The sequence below is a fragment of the Lynx canadensis genome, chromosome E2 (genome assembly GCF_007474595.2).
Source record: "Lynx canadensis isolate LIC74 chromosome E2, mLynCan4.pri.v2, whole genome shotgun sequence".
NCBI lineage: Eukaryota > Metazoa > Chordata > Mammalia > Carnivora > Felidae > Lynx > Lynx canadensis.
In genome coordinates this window covers 26,786,411-26,803,344 of record NC_044317.1, presented here as the reverse complement: position 1 = coordinate 26,803,344, position 16,934 = coordinate 26,786,411, and the positions used below count along the sequence as shown (strand labels likewise).

Genomic DNA, 16,934 nt, shown 5'->3' with positions numbered 1-16,934 from the left:
GAAGGGGCAGACAGAGAGGGAAACACAGAATTCGAAGCAGGCTCCAGGCTCTGAGCTGTCAGCACAGAGCCCGACGCAGGGCTCGAACTGAGGGGCTGGGAGATTATGACCTGAGCCGAAGTTGGACCCTTAACCGACTAAGCCACCCAGGCGCCCCTATATGTCTATAAATAGTGTAGGTCAGAACTGGGAATATTACCGCTTTTTGGATGCTTGTTTTTGGATGCTTGTTACGTGCAGACTGTTTTGCACGTATGGCCTTCTATAATGGCACAGTAACCCTAGGGAGCGGGCAAGGAAACGGGTTTAGTCACTTTCCTGACATCAGGCAGCAAGTCGGTGGTGATGCTGGGATTCAGACTCAGGTGCCACTCCACAGCCTACCTGGGAACGTGACATGCTGAAAGAAAAAAGGCACTTTGATTTCTGGGGCTTTCCAATGAGCCTTTTCTTTTAATCTTAAAATTCAGCCCATAGGAATTCGCTCAGTAATATATGAAAATACCTAAAGCTGTTCATACATATGTATAGATAGATGCACACACACACACATAAAACCTGTATGTTGCATGTATGACGAAGTTAAAAATGTCATAAGCTTGATGTGTACAGGATAAACTAGGTCTGTCATCCCTAATTGCTCAAGAACCACCTGTTCAAAGGTTTTCCACCATTTATAATAATAAACCTCTTGTGGATGCTTCCATCTCTTGAGTGCTGGAAATAAAAGCTGAGAAACAGGGGTGCCTGGGTGGCTCAGTTGGTTAAGCATCTGGCTTCAGCTCAGGTCATGATCTCATGGTTTGTGGGTCTGAACCCCACATTGGGCTCCGTGCTGACAGCTCAGAGCCTGGAACCTGCTTCTGATTCTGTGTCTCCCTCTCTGTCTCTGCCCCCTGCTTGTGCTCTCTCTCTCTCTCAAAAATAAATAAATATTAAAATAGAAAACTGAGAAGTATAAGCCAAAGGGAACATCTGAAGACTGTGGATGTATAGTAACTTCACATCTGTACTAATTCAGAAGGAACTTTACAAATGGGTTAGAAGATACTCGAAGGTGAATTTGCAGCTTCATCTCAGTAACAGTTTTCACCATAATCCCTGTTCTCAATTTTGTGGCTCATTAGGCAGATTAAAATTTTTTCATATTTATTTATTTATTTTTTGAGAGAGAGAGAGAGGAAGAGAGAGAATCTCAAGCAGTCTGTGCACTGTCAGCACAGAGCCCGATGTGGGCCTCGATTGCATGAACTGTGTGATCTGACCTGAGGCAAAATCAAGAGTCAGATGCTTAACCGACTGAACCACCCAGGCACCCCGCATTAAGCAGATTAAAAAAAAAAACCCAAATAGTTAAATAGCACTTATCAGGTACCAGGCACTGTTCCAAAGGTTTTGCATTCCTTATTGCAACCTTAAATAATGAGTGCTGTTATTATTCCCATTTTACAGATGGGGAAATTGAGGCACCAAGAAGTTAAGTATCTCTCAAAAGGTCCTGTGTAGCTAGTAAGTTAAATGCTAGTGATTTAGGGTTTGAACTCTCATCAGTAGAACTTACTCACATGCCCTCTGTCTTGCAGTTATGGAAACTCTGCTCTCAAAACTGAGACAGAGATGTTTGAGAAATATTATAATAAACTGGAGCCCAGGGATCAGCGACATCCACGGTTATCAGAAATTAAAATCACAAGAGCAGAATATGCACAGGTACGCAGAATTTGCACAGGAGACCTGAGAATTATTTTCTTCTGTTTGTCCCTTTCGATGCAAGTGGTATCTGTGTATCTGCCTGTGGCGTGCCCTCTTTGGCCAAGTTGCATATGATTTTCTCCCTGTTCTACTTTTGGTCCTTCCTTCCCAGGGTTTCTCTTTCAAGTGAGTGTGAAGGGAATCAGGTTCAATTAATAGTGGACTGACTCTCCCAGAGTAACTTTGTTTGAAATAATTCTCTTAACTTGGGGGGCTCAAATGTTTACAAGCCCCATCTAGCCACATATAGGAGGGAAGTGGGTCTGCGTGGGCACGAGAGAGTTCCTCCCTTGTCTAGAAGGTCCAGTCAGGTGGCCTGGTTTGGCCAGAGCAGCTGATTTTACGAGAGAGGCTGGGAATCTAGATTATTTTGGTGGAATCTCCTGCTTTTCAAACGCGGGTAATTAACTTTGAAAATTTAAAACTGTATGTAGATCTTTTGAAAGGGCCAAACAATCTCACCTTTGGGGCCACACATTCCCTGGGCCTTCTGCTGGTTACCTTTGGCTTCAGTGTGTAGGAAATCAAAATATTTTTGTCTGTTTGGTTCTTTTGCTGAATACTGCGCCCCCAGATGTAATTTCTCCTCCGTGTTCAGTTTAGGAAGCACTGAACTCTGGGGCTTCCCCTGACACTGACTTGAATGCTAGTCTATAGCAGGTTCACAGTCTTTCCACCCTCAAGACACTTTCCCTTATTCATATTTCAGTTCATTATCACACAGAGGCCTTTGAATTATTTAGCAGAGGGCCTTGGGTTGGCTTGGGAAACAAACATCACCTCAGGCCTAATATCCCGAATCCTTTCACATTGAGATTGTTCTCCCTGGCTGTCATTTGGAGTAATTTCTAGCCAATTTGAGTGGTCATTTTGATGCCCAGCTTGAGCATCACTTCCTACTTGACAATGGCTCTGTTTTTCCTGTATTACAGTTACGAGGCAGGTACAGATCCAAATCCCGCGTAGGTGTGGACCGTGCGATAGGCCTCAGTTACGACCAAAAATGTGAGCTTGTACTAAAGGAGCTGGATGACATGAAGGATGAAATAAGGCACATGAGAGCAAATGCTGAACGAGATCTGCAGCACCATGAGGTATACCTTTTTCTCTGTAGCCCATCCTACCTGGGCTCCCCAGTTCCACTTCATCAAGTAGTACCCATAGTATGTTCATATAACTTTTGTTATTTTCAAAGAAACACAAGTAGGAGAACACAATTTTAAGGCCTACTTTCAAGGAATTTATCGCCTGCCTGAGGAGACAACAAATTTTAAACTTAAAAAATATTTTTTTAATGTTTATTTATTTTTGAGAGAGAGAGAGAGAGACAGAGTGCCAATGGGGGAGGGGCAGAGAGAGAGGTGGACACAGATTCTGAAGCAGGCTCTAGGCTCTGAGCTGTCTGCACAGAGCCCGATGTGGGGCTTGAACTCACGAACTATGAGATCATGACCTGAGCCGAAGTCGGACAGTCAACTGACCGAGCCACCCAGGCGCCCCAAAATGGAAAATTTTAAAAATGCACACATGCAGAGAGACTAGCATAATGTACTCAACAGCCACATGCAACAGTCATCAACATATGGCCACCCTTGTTTCCTCCATATCCCTACCAACTCCCCTCTCATGACAGGTGACTGGGCTATCGTGAAGTGATAATACTTATTGCTTCATTTACTTATGGATATTTAAGTATGTATCTCTAAGATATGGATCCTTTTAAAAAATAACCATAATAACCATAAATACCATTAAAAATATATAGTAATTCCTTAATAATATAAGGATTTTGAGGTTTAAGTCAATGGATTGGATGAAAAATCCTTTAAGTCACCTTCTGTGTGTAGCATACAAGACCATGGTCCGTGTCTTCTTGGAGACCAAAATGGTCAGTTTTCCTCCAGAGAAGAAACATCACTGTTAGTTCAGTTGCCCATGGGATGTAGTTGTTGGCTTGCATTAGAGAGCAATATTGTATGAAAAAGAGATATTTCTGCTCTATTTCTAAATTTTTCTATTTTTCTATTCTTAGAAATTTTTAAAAATTTATTTTTACTTATTTATTTTAAAACAGTTTAAAAAGCTTATTTATTTATTTTGAGAGAGAGAGGGAGAGAGAGGGCACAAGTGGGAAAGGGTCAGAGAGAGAGAGAGGAAGAGAGAGAATCCCAAACGGCCTCCACACCATCAGCGCAGAGCCCTATGCAGGGCTTGAACTCATGAACTCAAGAGTCAGACGAAATCAAGAGTCAGATGCTTAACCGACTGAGTCACCCAGCTGCCCCTATTTTTATTTTTTTGAGAGAAAGCGTGCATGTGGGCAGAGGAAGAGGAAGAGAGAGAATCCCAAGCAGGCTCCATGCCCAGCACAGAGAGCGTGATGCGGGGCTTGATCTTACAACCATGAGATCATGAGTTGAACCTAAATCAAGAGTCAGACACTTAACTGATGAGCCACCCAGGTGCCCCAAATTTTTCTTTTCTTTTCCTTTTTCTTTTTCTTTCTTTTTTTTTTTTTTTTTTTAGAGAGAGAGGGTACAAGTAAGTGAAGGGCAGAGAGAGAGGGAGACAGAATCCCACAAGGAGAGAGAGAGAAGCAGGCCTCACCTGAAGCAGGGCTCATGCTCACCCGAAGCAGTGCTCGAGGTCACCCAAGGCAGGGCTCGAACTCACAAATTGTGAGATCATGACCTGAGCGGAAGTCAGATGCTTAACTGACTGAGCCAACCAGGTGCCCCACATTTTTCTGTTTCTAAATGTGGGCACACAAAGACTCACATTCATTGCCTCCAGAGGGACAGATCAGTAGACTCATGCCTTTATTGATGGAATCATCTGTACCACATAGACCTATCCTTTCCTCGCTCTCTCCCTTCCTCTTGCCCTCCCCCCACTCTCCTCTCTCTTTCCAAACATGCATTGTTGAATTTTAACATGCTAATGTGGGCTTGAGTGGCCAAAGAAGACTTTTTCGAGGAGATGGGACTATACCCAGGGCTTGGCATGGCCTTGATGAGGAATAGAGGAATGATGAGGAATAGAGAACAGGAATAGGAAAAGAAGGGTACCCTAGGTAAGGTGAATGACATGAGCTAGGACTTGGAGGTGGGAATTAACATGGCAAGTTCAAAACATTGAGGGGACTAGTGTGATTACAGAAGAGGCTGCTTTGGGGGATGTATGAGGAAATCAGGCCTGAGTAGGGCGGTGAGACCTTGGAATCCAGGCAGGGGGCTTTATCTTTGATGTCTTAGAAAGCATGACCCCAGTAAGGATGGCTGAGCAAGAGAGTGACATGTTGAAAGTGGCATTGAAGGTGGATTGAGTTCTGGCATGTGAAGATGACGGGGAGGGAAGGGGATGGCCAGTGAAGGAAGATGCTTTTGCTTCTTGGTGCCCAAGGTCAAAACCTGAACTAAGATGATTTGCTCTGCAGCTACAGATACCCTTTTATTCTTTCAAATAATGTGTTTTTATGTGTTTGTATTTTCTTATTTAAAGATAATGTCTGTATTGTAGCAAAATTTGAATGTATAGGTAAGCTAAAAGAACATTTGTAACCATCCACAGTGTTACCACCTGGAGGTAATTAGTGTTGACTCTTGTGTTTATCTCCTAGAGTTTAGATTATTTTCTAGGCATATATGAATTTCTTTATAAAAAGTATCATATTATTTTATAAACTGTATTTTGCACTTACTGTCTTTCCATGTCAATACATATATTCATTTATAATGTCTTTTTTCAAATTTTCAAATTACCGTTACAGAAGTGTATGGTAAGGGTGTTTGTCTTCTGGGGCACCTGGGATGCTCATTTTGTTGAGCGGCCAACCTCAGCTCAGGTCATGATCTCACACTGCATGAGTTCGAGCCCCACATCAAGCTCTGTGCTGACAGCTCAGAGCCTGGAGCCTGCTTCGGATTCTGTGTCTCTCTCTCTGTCCCTCCCTTGCTCATGCTCTGTCTCTCTCTGTCTCAAAAATAAATAAAAACATTAAAAAAAAAAAAAAGAGCATTTGTCTCCCTAGTAATCCATCTCTCCAGATGTGACTATGGCTAATGTTTTGGTGTATATCCTTCCAGATGTTTTTTATATCCTATCCTATCACATTATATTAATGTTATGATTTTTAATGAATAAATAATATTTCAGATATGGAAATATATATGTACAGAGATACCGGAGGCACTGTTTTTGTTTGTTCACTCCCTTTTTATGGACACCCCCTTTTTTATGGCCTTTTTTTTTTTAATGTTTGTTTATTTTTAAAAGAGAGAGACACTGGGGCGCCTGTGCTTAACCAACTGAGGCACCCAGGTGCCCCAGAGGCCTGCTTTTTAATAATAACGTTGATATTGTCAAATTTGTATCTTACAGATATCTTCCTAAGTTTAAGAAGAAACGTGTTAGGACGCAAAGAGGTCTGGGAACCTAGGTTTCCTTAGAGGGAGATATCCTTGAGGATTTTTGGAAACTGTTCTTTCTTTGTTCTGACTCCTCCAGGCAATCATTGAGGAAGCTGAAATGAGATGGGTTGAAGTCTGCAGAGCCGTGCATGAGTTTAAAAAAGATGTTCTAAAAACTATATCCAAGAAGAAAGGGAGTATTTTGGCCACTCAGAAAGTGATGAAGTACATTGAGGACATGAACCGCCGGAGGGTGAGTTGACAGGAGGCTGGGGCTTAGCAAGGGAGAATAGATTCATCAGATGATGACATTAGAATGATCCATGGGAAGCAGCCCCACTCCATTTGGTCCACCATAAGACCATAAATGCTGTCCACATATGTAGATTTATTGCATCACTACCACTGTGTGTCTTAAAATGCAAGTTTATCAAGGCTAAAATCAATCAGGCAGGATGAATATTAATAATATCTCAGACTGTTTTTTTCTTTTTTATTGTTACTATTTGTTTCAAGATCTGATATGTTTTCTAGAGATAGGTGATGAGAACCTATCTAGTCAGGTGACTGCATAAATCTCAAGCTCTTCAAGTTCCATTATTTATAAGGAGACATAAAATTATGTTCCTTCACTTTCAAAGATCTTGTAGCATGTCAAGCTTAGGATCCTGGACATATGTAGGGTTATTATCCTTAATGTGTTATAAGTGATAAAAATTATATAAACTACCAAGAGAATAAGAGACCAAAGAATCATAAAATCATTTTGGTCAGGAATGGCCCCTGTACCCAAACGATATACCCAAATTATCTTGAATTTAAAAGCAATAGAAAATTTGCATGGCACAGACCCAGTTACCTCTGCTTCTTGGTCATGAGTGAAGTGCTACAGCCATGCCAGTGGGGGTAAGAAGACCTAAAAATAAGTGACTGAATGTTAGGTTCAGTGTTTAGTTTGCAGCCCCAAACCTACCAACTTTTCAAACCAACAGGGCAGAAGAAGAGACATGGATTAAAGTTTATTTGTATTTTTTAGGATAATATGAAGGATAAATTATGTTTGAAAAATGTTTCTCTCAAAGTGCAGAGGAAAAAGATGCTTTTACAATTGAGGCAGGTATGTGGCTCTTCCTTCCTTCCTCTCTTCCTCTCTCTCTCTCTCCCCACCCTTCCTTCTCTCTTCCTTCCTTCTTTCCTTCCTTCCCACCTTCCTTCCTTGTTACTGTGATGTATCACTGTAATGTGTTCCCAAAGATGATCATGTCCTAATCCCTGGAATCTGTGAATCTGTTACCTCACGTGGCAAAAAGATTTTGCAGATGTGATTAAGACAAGGATCTTGAGATTTTCTTAAAATAATCTCCCCTTGACTCAGAGGGAGATTGTCTTGGGTTATCTGAGTAGGTCCAGTATAATCACAAAGGTCCTTGTAAGAGGAAGACAGGAGAGAGAGATGTGTTAACGGAAGCAGAGATCAGAGTGATGAACTTTTAAGGTAGAGGAAGTGGTCATGAACAAAAGAGTGCAGGCAGCCTCTAGAAGCTGGAGCAGGCAAGGAAACAGATTTTCCTTGAGGGCCTCCAGAAGGAGAGTGGCTCTGCCAGCACCTTGATTTCAGCCCAAACAACCATTTTGGATTTCTGTCCTCTTGAGCTAGAATATAATGGATTTTTGTTTTAAGCCACTATGTTTGTGGTGATTTGTTACAGCGGTAATAGTAGACTCATACAGTTACTGTGCTGGCAGATCCATAGACATAGTTGCCTTGAGCTTGAAAGACCCTCGTGACATACTTGTTGACCCTTTTGGGGAACGTGGCTGGGCGGCACAGGTGCAGTGTGCTTTGGGTGTCTTTGCGACAGACTCTACGGGCTCCTGATTAAAGGCAGTAAGGCAGACCCGCATGGGGCCTCTAGAATGTGATTCCATGGCTCCATCCTCTCCTAGCTCAATATATTTTTAACTAACTTGAATATGGGCACTGATGGCATGTGCATTAGAGGTGACCACTGACAATGACACGAAGTTGTACAGGAGAATTAACATGTCTGGAACTCTTGCCTGATTGACTTGGGATCCCCAAAGACAACAAGCTGGAACATCTTTAACAGCACAAAGTGACTGAAGACAAATTTAAGATCCTCCATTTTGATCCCCTAAGATAACTGCACAGGCACCACATGGCTTAACCCTCGAGTCCCTGATAAAGTCAGCCCAGCTGGAGGTGACGCTGTGGCCTGGGGGGCACCCAGAGAACCACAGTGCTCCACGGAGAAAGCGGTGGGCTTGCTCCTCTCGTTCTGAGCAGCCCGGACCTGGAGCAGTGCGTCTCGGGGAGAGCTGCACGCTTGGAAGAACTGGTCATCTAGAGCCCACCCAGGAGAGGGAGCCGGAGAGCAAGGGGAACAGAGGAGGACCCAAGAAGAACCGGGAGGGCCAGCTGCTGTCTCCAAGTGTGCAGGCAACTGTGGGAAGGAGAGAACACACTGCTCTGGAGGTCCCCAGTGGGGAGTGAGGGCTGGAGTGGCGGTGTCATTGAAGGATATTTGAGATGAGTGTAAGAAAAAATGTGGCCCCGGCTGCAGTGCCGAAAATAGAGAGGAGCTGCCTCCAGAAACGATTCTGGTACTCCAGGCTTTGTGCAGGCCCAGGCATCCTGGAAGACGGATTGACGTGTGAGAGAGGGAGGGCATGGATGACTTTTAGCCCAAAAGCCACTGCCACACAGGACTGGCCCTGAGGTGGCCCTGCTCTCGGGAGCTCACAGATTAGCAGGGAGTGGGGATGGTAGGAAAAGGCTTCATGTGTAACTGGTATCCAGAGGTAACAGCAGTAGGGACCGAGGAGCCACAGGGGGAATTCTCCTGGTGTGGAAGATGGTTTGGGAGTATTTGAGCTGAAGGATGGGTCATTACTGGGCCTTCAGGAAATTGTTCTTGTTGTTTTGAGGGAAAGGGAAGAAGCCTTCTAGGAGGTAGTAGAGCGTGAGTAGAGTGTAGGGGTGAGGAACAGTTCCCGAATTTGGCTCTCAACTGCCACAAACATAAGATGGCCTAGACCTGGTGAGGCAGGTAAGGTGGGCCAGGTCAGGGAGGGAACCCTCCCTGATACAACCACAGTACAAAAACGTCACATGAACACAGGAAGGGAATTTATGGGCTGTTGGTCCTGGGTTTTCCAGGTTAAAAACAACTTTTATATGGTCTCCTTCCTACTTTTCCTTCATAGCACTGTTTAGGCACTACCTCTTGTGGGAAGCCCTTACTGACCCAGGCTTCCATTCTTCTCTGGCCTGGCTGAGGGGCTTCTGTGTGCCCACTGCCCCTCCCACTATACCACACAGTGACCTGTTTGTGAACCCTGGTTGAATGTGTGTTCCTTGAGGCCAGGGAGTATTGTATTTATTCAAATCTCTACCCTAGTGCCTTGTTCCAGTCCTGGCACCAAGCAGATCCCCAGCCTGTGTTTGTTGAATGACTAAATGATGACCAATTTTCAGAATTTCATCCATAATTACAAGATGTGAGTCATATTTAGAACTCACAACCTCATGTCGTTTTTTTCTTCTTTCTGAGCTGTAGAAGGAGGAGGTGGGCGAGGCCCTCCATGACGTTGATTTTCAGCAGCTGAAGATCGAGAATGCTCAGTTTTTAGAGACCATTGAAGCAAAGAATCAAGAACTGATCCAGCTAAAGCTGGCATCTGGAAACACCCTGCAGAGACTCAATGCATACAAAGTAAGGTCCTCCCTGATGCCCAGGTCGCTGAGGCCTCCCACACCCACCTTGCCAGCCACAGTGAGGTTCCCAGACACCACTGCAGTTTTACAAAAGGCTTGGATCCCCTTCATTTACTGTTGCTCCCTGATTTCTCTTGACAAGCCGTTTCTCCTAAAAAACTCGAATATTCCCACAACCCTAGCTGTGCATTGGAACCACTCAGAGAGCTTTTTTTTTTTTGTTTTTTTAAATGTACAAACACCCTAGTCCAATCCTGGCCAATTGAGTTAAGGGGTGAGGGTGAGGGCCATGTGTTTTGGTTTTTTTTTTTTAATGCCCCAGATGATTTATATGTACAGTGAGTTTTGAGAACTAACCGTATTTAGGGCCCTGTTTAAGCCTGTAATAAGCACTTCCCTACTTAAAACCCTCCAGAAGAAAACTCTCTTAGCTAAAAATCAGAAAACTAATAAATAATTCCTCATCCCCACAGAACCTTTTTGGGAGAGAAAGAGGTACTATTAATAATTAAGCAGGGATGATAGCCATGACTGTCCAGTCACCCTGCTAACAATTGTTTCATGCAGCAGTCAGCTAACTGGCCAGTGTATCCTGCCCACTGGCCTGTGAGCAAAGAATGGTTTTTACAGAAGAACATCTATAACTGATGTTATAGACAACACCATCTTTGAAACCCAATTAAGTAAAATTGGTTTCTCCTCCAGAAATTCCATTCTACTCATTAGTAGACCTCTATTCCAAAATGTACTTATTATATTTTAAATTTCATCAATAAAATATTTGTAGAAATTTGTTTTTTCTTTTGTTAATATAAGTAATTACATAATATCCTCAATTTTACCTCTTGGCCTGCAAAGCTTAAATATTTGCTATCTGGGGCACCTGGGTGCCTCAATCAGTTGAGTGTTTGACCTGATTTTGGCTCAGGTCATGATCCCAGCATTGTGGGATCAAGCCCCATGTCAAGTTTCTCACTGAGCATGGAGCCTGCTTAAGATTCTGTCTCTCCCCTTCTGCCCCTCTCCCCCACTCACGCTCTCTCTCTCTAAAATAAAATAAAATTTAAATTAAAAAAATTAAAAGAAATAAATATTTGCTATCCAGCTTTTACAGAGCAAGGCTGCTGACCCCTAGCCTAGTGCCCTGGTGACAATGGTGGCTACAGGCTTCAGGTAACTCACAGGTGGTCTTCATTTGGCCCACACAGTGTCATTTTAAAATGTAAATTTGGAGATGTTTAGATTAGACTGTTAAGTTTGTCCAACATTTTCCTTTTACAAATGAAAACCTTGAGGCCCAAAGAGAAAATAATTGCCAGGTTCAAGCAACAAGTTTGTGACAGGGCTGGAACTCCTAGTCCGGTACGTGTCCCACCTAACCCAACTGCTTCTCCCTGGCATAAAGCATGTAGACAGCATTGTGCTGGCATTTTGAAACTCATGTGTCATCCATCTGCAATAGATCATCCATTTTGATCTTATCTCATCAGTAGTTAGCTTATCTGATCACTGTTATTTCAAGATGAAGCCAATCCCCATGACTCCCAGGCCCTCACTGGTAGAAAGCTGGGTAGTACGTGGTTGCATCACATTGGATCTTGATCTTATCCCATAGAATCAACTTAAGTAGCACAGAGCCTGTCTGGTCTTGTGTAGAAAAGCTAGGGGTTTGGAGTGGAGCTACTGGTTTATAAAATGAAACTTCCAGGTCCAGGGCCTGAGCTCTTTAGGACAAGTGTCAATGCAGAGGACAAATTGTTGGCCGTACCCATGCAGCAGCAACACAGGCCACAGTGAGTGGGATGGGAACTATTCTGGTCAGAACCCTAGAGGCCATCATTCCTGCAGGCCTGTTTCAAATAATAGTAAGCAGATGGTGGAGCTTGGGAGGAAGTGCCTACAGGAATCCTACAGTGGACTCAGTGACAGGTTGAGGGAGGAGCCGGCTCATTTTTTCCGTGTCTCAGTTGTTAGGTCTCCTAGGGGAAATGGAGGCAGAACAACTGTTGAGTTTCGGAGTCCTACCTCACCTGAGTTTGAAGGGGTATTCCACTAGGGACCATGGGTATGGTGCCTCACCTCTCAGAGACAGATTTTTGCGACTCACCACCAGGATAGAGCTCTGGCTGGCCTGCGCCATGTTCCTAGCACCGAGGACAGTGCCTGGCCAAAGCAAGTGCTTAGCCAGCATTGTCAAAGGAGCTGCTAGCAATTCAGGTGTGTGTTTAGAGGATGGTGGGTTGGGGGGATGGTGGTGGCAGGAGAGACCACTTTCATATAAATATCAAACACCCAAGTGTAAGACCTTGTGAAAGCACGAAAATAGCTATTACCAGGTGTTCACTTCAGCAGCTCATATGCAGAATAACTGTTACCAAACATACCAGGGACCTGTGGCATGCCGGGCACCAGGCTAAGTGCTGAGGGTATAGATGCGAAGGAAACAGACACGGCCTCTTCTGTGAGTTTGGTCCAGGAGCCTCAGCCAAAGGGGCACCTTTTTCTCTGACTTTATGCCGTCAAGCTCTCCCTGGTAGAATCTAGTAGAATATAAGTGTATGATGACAGGTGTGATGTGTCATTCCTAATTGACTATAAACTAGTGATCTCCATGTAAACTAGTGCCTTGTGGTCAGTAGAATTCCAAGATGTCCCCCAAGACTCCCCACCCCCTGGTGTATATACCCTGTACAATCCCCCAAGGCTGTGGGTGTGATGGATTCTATTATTAGGTTCTGTTCTATGATTACATAATATAATATGGCATAGTTGACCTTAAGATAGGGAGATTATTGGGTGGACATGACCTAATCATATGAGCCCTGTGAAAGGAGAGAGTTTTGTCTGTAAGAGGAAGTCAGAGATTTGAAGCACTGGAGGGAATTCTCTAAGCAAGAAGTTCTCCATGGCTGGCTTAAATATAGAGGGACCTTGTGGCCGCCAGGATAAAAACAGAGACCTTAGTCTTACAACTTCAAGGAGATGCATTCTGCCAACGGTCTGTGAGCTTGGAAGAGGACCCCAGATGAGAGCCAGCCCTGGCCAACATCTTGATTTCAGCCCCACGGGACCCTACCTGGGCAGAGAATCGAGCCACACTGTGCCTGGACTCTGTCCTATAGAAACTGAGATGATAAAAGGGTGTTGTTTTATGCCACAAAATTTGTGATAATTTGTTACACAGCAAGAGAGAGCAGATGTACCTTTTTAGAAGTAGCCACCTTAAGTGACCGGCGTCCCGCTCAGCATCACAAATTGCTGTCCTCACACCTTGAGGGCCCTGCCCCACCGGAGCCAGGGACTGCCTTACAGGTGCCCTTGCGGTCCTTCCTTTCCTGCCCTGTCTCTCTGTACTGCGGGGTTAGTGCCTTCCCTCTGCTCTCCTTCTCTCCCCTGTGACCTGCTGGTTTGCAGGTCCCCCACGCTGCCCCCCACTGCCCCCCAGCCCACCCCCTCAGCCTGGTCTCTGACCCATGGCACTTTCCTAGGCAGAGCAACTACATGCAGAAGGTGGAGCAGGAAATGAGCCTTAGAGAAGGGAGGTCTGGCGAGAAGAGGAACAAGGAGGGTGGTGGCCCCCAGTGCCCTGAGTCCCCCAGGCACATGGCTCTAGGCTTTTCTGCCTGCTCTAAGATTTGATACTTTGGGCATAATGCCCCAGCACCCTCCTCTCCCAGGCTTTTCCTTAGCTCGGCATGTTCTTCCCTCCCCTCTTACCTAGACACGCTTGATATAACCCTTCAGCTCACTTTCCAGCATCCTATCCCCCAGGGAAACTCGACCGCTATCCTCCCCTTCTTAGGGCTCAGCACAGTTGCAGTTTTACTTTGTTTCTTACACCTCCATGTAGCCCCCAAGCCGGCCTCTGGGTGGCATGGCCTAGGTCGTTGTGCTGGCCAGTGCCTGGTGCTGGGTAAGCGGAGTCTCAGAACTTGTTGAGCGATCCCCTCAGAGTCGCTGGATTCTGTCCCTTGGCCCACTCTTCAGCCCAGCAGAGTGTGTCCCAACTACTCCAGGCTGACTCCTGCTGGGAGACAAAGTGCAACGGAGGCAAATCTTGAGAAGCAGGACCCTGGGGGGAGCTGGTGAAAGGTAGCCGCAGGTGATGATCGGAAGCCGCAGGGCAGCCCGTGCAGGAGTTGATGATGCCAGCAGGCCCAGCTCGGACAGGCATTGGAGACGGGTAGAGCCCATGGAGCCCATGGGTTCAGACCCTGGTTAACCTCTTGTCTCTACGACCTTGGGCAAATTTGTTTCACCCTCTTAGGAGTCAGTTCTTTCACCTATAAAGTGGGATAATGGCACCTACCTCCGGGGGAGTATCTCTCTCTCTTCATCTAGTAATGGCAGCTGTTTGTGTGAGTGTCGTCGGGCACCATGCTCAGCACTCTGCCATGTTTATCTCCCTTAAGCCTCTCCCCACAGCCCTGTGAGGCGACCATGTTTAGAGAGGTTCCAGGACCTGCCCAAGGTTTCTTTTAGTAAATGGTGGGGCAGGGTTTGGATCCTGGTGTGTCTGGCCACTCTGCAGGTCTTCACCTCCCCCTCCCATCTGGGTACCAGCATTCTAAAGATATGGGAGGCTGTGAGAAGAGCAGGCCCAAGTTCCTGGACAGTCTCGTATTGTCCTGCTTAGTACATGTCCTGTAGTCCTGAGCTATCATCTTTGCTAAAGACTTGCTGTGTTGTTATATTTCAGAGCAAGCTACAGCAATCAACGGAAATGTCCATCCATCTGGACAAGGAGATCTTGCTGAGAAATGAGTTACTTGAGAAAATTGAAAGCGAAACCCTACAAGCAGAGGAGGTAGGAGAGGGCAAAATGTGCTGTTTCTGGTGTTTGTCTCCTTCTGTCTACAAGGGCTTGAGCCAGTGCACACCAAGACCCAAGCCACCTTGGTTTTTGTCTAGAAAAGCCTAGACCGTAAGTCAAAAGAGCTCAGGGCCATCGAAAAGAAGAAATGGCACCAGGAACTCACGGCCCAGTAGTGTTGGCATTTTATTGCTAGGTTAGGGTCTAGAGTCAAAAATCACGTAGAAAGCATGAATCAGTCTAGAAATCATGTAGAGTCCAGATAACACTCGAGAATTCCTTAAGTGACCCATAAAGTATCATATTCAAAGTGTTTTGTATACAACCTCACAAAAAGTGTAGAATGCGTGTAAAAATCGGTATGAGAAAAAGTACACATGCCAAAATATAGTGTTCTGTGTAAAGGAGAGAAAGTTCTTTAAACATGTAGTTTTTACTCGGTATAGAGGATGCTGGGATGATGGTCACAGTGTGAAAAGATGTGAGCCCCTTACATCTACACTGTGAGTTAACACTCTCACTATTTTGCTGAGCGCATACAGTTGAATTTTGGCAAGTTAAATACATGCAGGATGTGACTCAGAGGACTTTTTTGGAAAGATGGGGGAAAGAGCATCAGCTTTGGTGTTGCCAGGTTCTAGCTTTGAACATGCCTTTTAATTAGACAGGCCTCAGTTTCCACATCTTTGAAATAGATGTCACAACCCTTGTGGTGATCCATTAGAACCAGGATAGCAATGCTTTGTCAGCCTCATAACGTATACAGTTATTAGTGACCTTGTCTTGAATGGGATAAGTGTCCCCAGCAGTATGTGTGGCCCCAAACCTGTCTATGATAGGTGAAAAGCCACAGGATGACTACAGCCGACTCACTTTTGTCATGGCATCCACATTGTTTCCTTGATGGAGAACCAACACCTGCAAAAAAACCCATCTCGGTACAGAGTGGCCGGTAACAAAGTTCAAGGAGTAGTCTGTGCTCTCTCCATGCAGAATTTCTGTGGTATTTATTTGTTTGGGTGGACATTTATTAGATTATAAGTAAAACATAGCATCAGTTTTTACAAGCCTGGCATTCACTGCTTAGTATATTTTAGTTTTCTTGTTACCTTTTTTTTTTTTAACAGCTGTATTGGGTTTTAATTCATGTACTATATAATTCACTCATTTAAAGCACACATTTTAATGGTTTGTAGTATATTCGCAGAATGGTGTAACCATCAGCATAATATTTGAGAACATTTTTGTCACCCTAGAAAGAAACTCTGTACCCATTAGAAATCCTTGTCCATTTCCCACTTCACCTCACTCCTGCCCTCCAGCCCTAGATGAACACTAGTCTACTTTCTGTCTCTGTGAATTTGCCTGTTCTGGGCTTTCTATTTGTGTGTGTGTATGTATGTATGTATGTATGTAGGTATGTATGTATTTGTTTATATTTTTGAGAGAAAGAGAGAGAGAGAGACAGAGTGTGAGCAGGGGAGGGGCAGAGAGAGAGGGAGACACAGAATCCGAAGCAGGCTCCAGGCTCTGAGCTGTCAGCACAGGGCTTGACTCTGGGCTTGAACCCATGAACCATGAGATCACGACCTGAGCCAAAGTCGGATGCTCAACCGACCGAGCCACCCAGGTGCCCTTGGACACTCCACTGAAAAGAGATCATATAGTATGTGGTCTTTCACGACTGGCTTATTCAACAATATTTTCAAGATTCATGTTGTAGTATGTGTCAGTACTTTGTTTCTTTTCATGGCTAAAAATATTTCCTTGTATGGATATAGACCACGTTTTATCCATTCAGCAGTTAAAGGGTTGTTTCCCATGGGTTGTTTTTGGCTATTAAGAATAATGCTGCTATGAACTTTTGCGTACAAGTATTGTGTAAATGTATGTTTCCTCTTCTCTCGGACATAGAGGTAAAAGTAGAATTGTGAGTTAAATATGGTGACATTTTTACATTTAGAGAAACTGCAAAACTGTTTTGAAAGGCGCTGCACTTGGGGCTCCTGGGTGGCTCAGTCGGTTAAGCGTCTGACTTCGGCTCAGGTCATGATCTCACCGTCCGTGGGTTTGAGCCCCGCATCGGGCTCTGTGCTGACAGCTCAGAGCCTGGAGCCTGCTTCGGATTCTGTGTCTCCCTCTCTGACCCTCCCCTGTTCATGCTCTGTCTTGCTCTGTCTCAAAAATAAACGTTAAAAAAAAAAGAAAGGGGTTGTACCAT

At 44.6% G+C, this 16,934-nt stretch overlaps 1 protein-coding gene across 2 annotated transcripts in view; it reads left to right on the top strand.

The window, feature by feature from the left end:
- CCDC113 (coiled-coil domain containing 113) overlaps positions 1–16,934 on the top strand; it is a 29,860-nt gene that overhangs the window by 385 nt on the left and 12,541 nt on the right. Inside the window, exons 2-7 of one of the 2 annotated variants that reach the window (XM_030297409.1) lie at positions 1,584–1,710; positions 2,685–2,846; positions 6,259–6,414; positions 7,198–7,278; positions 9,743–9,898; positions 14,600–14,707. In XM_030297409.1, coding sequence (XP_030153269.1) covers positions 1,584–1,710; positions 2,685–2,846; positions 6,259–6,414; positions 7,198–7,278; positions 9,743–9,898; positions 14,600–14,707 — 790 coding nt within the window. The remainder of the gene's footprint in view (positions 1–1,583; positions 1,711–2,684; positions 2,847–6,258; positions 6,415–7,197; positions 7,279–9,742; positions 9,899–14,599; positions 14,708–16,934) is intronic. The other variant, XM_030297410.1, reaches the window with a different exon arrangement.